Source organism: Myotis brandtii, unplaced genomic scaffold (assembly GCF_000412655.1).
Source record: "Myotis brandtii unplaced genomic scaffold, ASM41265v1 scaffold1094, whole genome shotgun sequence".
In the NCBI taxonomy this organism is placed as follows: Eukaryota; Metazoa; Chordata; class Mammalia; order Chiroptera; family Vespertilionidae; genus Myotis; species Myotis brandtii.
This window is the reverse complement of record NW_005353728.1, coordinates 122,307-126,334: the sequence shown is the minus strand read 5'-3', so window position 1 is coordinate 126,334 and position 4,028 is coordinate 122,307. Positions and strand designations below refer to the sequence as shown.

Sequence of the window (4,028 nt, the reverse complement as noted above, 5' to 3'; positions counted from 1 at the left end):
CCCGGGCCAGCCCCCACCGCCTCCGTGTCTGTGTCCATTGGTGATGCTGATGTGCATACAAGTCCTTGGTTGCTCTCTAACCCCCCTCGCCTGCCATTTGTCTCTGGATCTATTCTTGTTCATCAGTTTATGTTGATCATTACATCCCACACATGGGTGAGATCATGTGGTGTTTATCTTCCTCCGACTGGCTTGTTTCGCTCAGCATCATGCTCTCCAGGTCCAGCAGGGCCTCCGTTACGCACGAGTAGGAAGGGGCTCTGAGAACAAGGCCCTTCGGCCCGCACAGCTGCAGGTCGGGTCTGTGCCCCCACAGCCCATGCAGTTGGTCAGCGGAGAGCAGGAGAGCGAAGGGCCAGCGGCCTGCTGCCCCCGGAGGCACAGCTGGGTTCCCCAGCAGGCATTCCGACGTTCTCAGTGCACTTATTAGTTTCAACAAGCGTGGGGGCTCCAGACAACACACATTTGTTTTCTCATGACTGTGAAACAGCTTCACTGAGTTAAATCAAGGTGTCATCAGGGCAGGCTACTCCTGGAGGCTCTAGGGGAAAATCCAGTTTATTGCCTTTCCCCCCCCTTTTTTTGAAATCCTCACCAATTTTCCCATTGATTTTTCAGAAAGAATGGAAGGGGCAGGGGGAGGGAGACAGAAACGTCAATGTGAGAGAGAGACATTAGTTGCCTCCTGCACGTGCCCCGACCAGGGCTGGGGATCTAGCCCTTGAATTGAACCAGAATTGAGCCTTCAACCCTTCAGTCCTCGGGCCAACGCTCTAACCACTGAGATAAACTGGCAAGGGCCATTTTATTGCCTTTTCCAGCTTCAAGAGGCTGCCTCATCCCTTGGCCCCTTCTTCCACCCGCAAAGCCAGCAGTGGTGGTGAGGTCTCTCTTGTGCTGCGGTCCCTCCAGCTCTGAGCCTCCTGCCTTCTCCTTCGAACAGTGGTTCTCAGCCTTGGCTGCACATTAGAAATCACCTGGGAATCTTTAAAATCCTGATTTCTGGGCCTCATCCTCCGGAAATTCTGTTTCTTCGTTACTAATGTTGTGGCCCCACCCCATAACAAAGAAACAGAATTTCCGGAGGATGAGGCCCAGAAATCAGGATTTTAAAGATTCCCAGGTGATTTTAATGTGCGGCCAAGGTTGAGAACCACGGCCTTAGAAAGACCCTTGCGGTTGCATTTAGCGCTCACCTGGTGAGCTGTCATCATCCCTGTCTCAGGATCCTGAAGCATCTCTTTCTGTCCTCACCTGATTCATCTACAGGAGCCCTTTGGCATGTGAGGTGACACCCACCGTTTCCAGGGATTAGGACATGCATGTCTTTGGAAGACGTTACTTTCTCCAGCTGCTTCCTACTTTGAAAATAAGGGGCATCTTTGTGGGGATAGTGTCCAGGAAACAGGCGCACTCCTCGAAGGAGCCCTCCCGGGCCAGGTGTGGCTCAGTGGTTGGCCACTGACCTGTGAACCAGGCGGTCACGATTCCATGGTTCCATTCCAGGTCGGGGCACATGCCTGGGTTTCAGGCTCGATCCTCAGGGCAGGGCGTGCAGGAGGCAGCCAATCAATGATTCTCATCATTGATGTTGCTATTTCTCCCTCTCCCTTCCTCTCTCTGAAATTTCAAAACAACAAAATAAAAGGAAGGAGCCTCTGCAGCCTCTGACACATGCAGGGGCAGCGGGGTGTGACATGGGCGACCCGGGGATTGGCCTGGGCAGGGCAGGACCTGGCTGCAGCCTGGAGCTGGGAGAGGGCGGGGGCCGCCTCCGCCACCCCCAGAATCCGAGGACCTTCTGACCCGGGGCTCACCCTGGGCCTGCGGCCCGCGTCCAAACTGGAGATGGAGCGGTTACAGGTGGGCGAGCGAGCGGGCGAGCAGGCGAGATCCGCAGGGGGCGTGACGAGGACGCACCCACCGTTTCCAGGGATTAGGACATGCATGTCTTTGGAAGACGTTACCTTCTCCAGCTGCTTCCTACTTTGAAAATAAGGGGCATCTTTGTGGGGATAGTGTCCAGGAAACAGGCACACTCCACGAAGGAGCCCTCCTGGGCCGGGTGTGGCTCAGTGGTTGGCCACTGACCTGTGAACCAGGCGGTCACGATTCCGTGGTTCCATTCCAGGTCGGGGCACATGCCTGGGTTTCAGGCTCGATCCTCAGGGCAGGGCGTGCAGGAGGCAGCCAATCAATGATTCTCATCATTGATGTTGCTATTTCTCCCTCTCCCTTCCTCTCTCTGAAATTTCAAAACAACAAAATAAAAGGAAGGAGCCTCTGCAGCCTCTGACACATGCAGGGGCAGCGGGGTGTGACATGGGCGACCCGGGGATTGGCCTGGGCAGGGCAGGACCTGGCTGCAGCCTGGAGCTGGGAGAGGGCGGGGGCCGCCTCCGCCACCCCCAGAATCCGAGGACCTTCTGACCCGGGGCTCACCCTGGTGCGGCCCGCCGCGTCCAAACTGGAGATGGAGCGGTTACAGGTGGGCGAGCGAGCGGGCGAGCAGGCGAGATCCGCAGGGGGCGTGACGAGGACGGTGGGTCCCCGGTCCCTGGTGGGTCCAAGGTCCCTTATGGGCCTCAGGGAATTCCCGTGGCCCTGGGTGGTCGCTAGTCCCTGGTGGACCCCCTCGTTCCTGGTGGATTCTGGCAGCGGCTCCGACTCCACATGCCAGGAGCGAGGAGCGTGGACGTCCGCTGGCCTCTGCCCGCAGCTCCCAGATGCTCCAGGCCGCACTTCGGGACTGTGACGGCGCTCCTTACGTCACCAAGACCTCATACGTCACAGAGGCCTCCATGACGTTCTCGGGCCTCTGCCCGCAGCTCCCACAATGCCCCGGGGGACACGTTCAGCCTTGGGGACCCTTTGGAGGCCTCTGCGCTGGGGGCTCCTTTCTCGTGACCTCTGGTCTGCAGCGCCCACTGCGCCCCGAGGGCACGTCCGGTTGCAGACCCTGCAGAGCCCGACCTCAGAGGCCTCTGCGCCCGCCCTCCCCCCAGCGCTCCCCCCTTTTCTTCCTGCTCAACCTTCGCGCCTCAGTCCAGCGCCTGCACGTCCGCCCGTGGCCGGTCGCCCTCATAGTTCGGCTCAGTTGGCTGAGTGTCTTCCCTGCACCTGAAGGTCGCTGGTTGGGGTGCATGCGGGAGGCAACCGATTGATCTCTCTCTCTCTCTCTCTCTCTCTCCCCCTTCCTCTCTGAAACCAATAAAAAAACATTAAAAAAAAGAAAGAGGCTTCCAAAGCGAGAGGAAACTAGCGTTTATTTGAAAATTAGGCAGGTGTGTGTGGGGGGGAATAACTTTTCCTGAAGTACTGATTCAGGCAGATGCCCAAGAGTGTTCTGATCAGGAGACAGAGGCCAGGGAAATTCCTGAGAAAGGGCAGGGGCACAATTACACCCATAGACGGAAGGCAGTGCTATTGCTTTTCATTTTTCAGGTCCGTAGCCACCAGTCCACTGATCGTAACTGCTTTCTTGTTATTCCTGCAAACAGCTCTTCAGGACACAAGGTCGATCAGGCCCCGTCTTCACAGTCAAAGGCTTGAGACGTGAGACCTGCACGGTCGCTCCTCTGGCACAGCAGCTGCAGCTCGATTGCAAAGTGCTGCCGTTTATTATTAGTTTTTGACAGCGGTCAGCGTTGGCCTGGCCCCGTCACCGGCCAGCGGTTCAGAGTTTCCAGGTGCCCTCGCACACGGCCCGGTACGTGTCCTGTGTCAGCGGCCGGAAGGTCTGGGCCTGGCCGTCCAGCACGAACAGCGAGTCCGCGATGGTGCCCACGTCGAAGCCTTCGCGCACCAGCCGGGACTTGACCAGTTTGAAGGTGTTGGTGATCTCCAGGGTGTCCTGCAGGGGGCGGACTGCAACTCCACCCGCGACTCCCACAGCCACGACCTCCCGCCTCCCAGCCACAGCCACCCCCCCCCAGCTCACCTGGATGCGGATGAAATGGGGGACCGCGTAGGCCGGGAGCCACGTGCGGACGTGCTGGTACAGCTTCTGCCCGTCGAAGGCCCGGCCG

General features: G+C 58.3%; 1 protein-coding gene across 1 annotated transcript in view; it reads right to left on the bottom strand.

Moving 5' to 3' along the window:
• Positions 1 to 3,247: 3,247 nt before the first annotated feature.
• SLC27A5 (solute carrier family 27 (fatty acid transporter), member 5) overlaps positions 3,248 to 4,028 on the bottom strand; it is a 12,106-nt gene continuing 11,325 nt past the window's right edge. The window contains exons 9-10 of the mRNA XM_014543551.1: positions 3,941 to 4,028; positions 3,248 to 3,853 (exon numbers count right to left, since the gene is read on the bottom strand). The exon at positions 3,941 to 4,028 is cut by the window's right edge and continues 8 nt beyond it. Coding sequence (XP_014399037.1) covers positions 3,677 to 3,853; positions 3,941 to 4,028 — 265 coding nt within the window. The 3' untranslated portion in view covers positions 3,248 to 3,676. The remainder of the gene's footprint in view (positions 3,854 to 3,940) is intronic.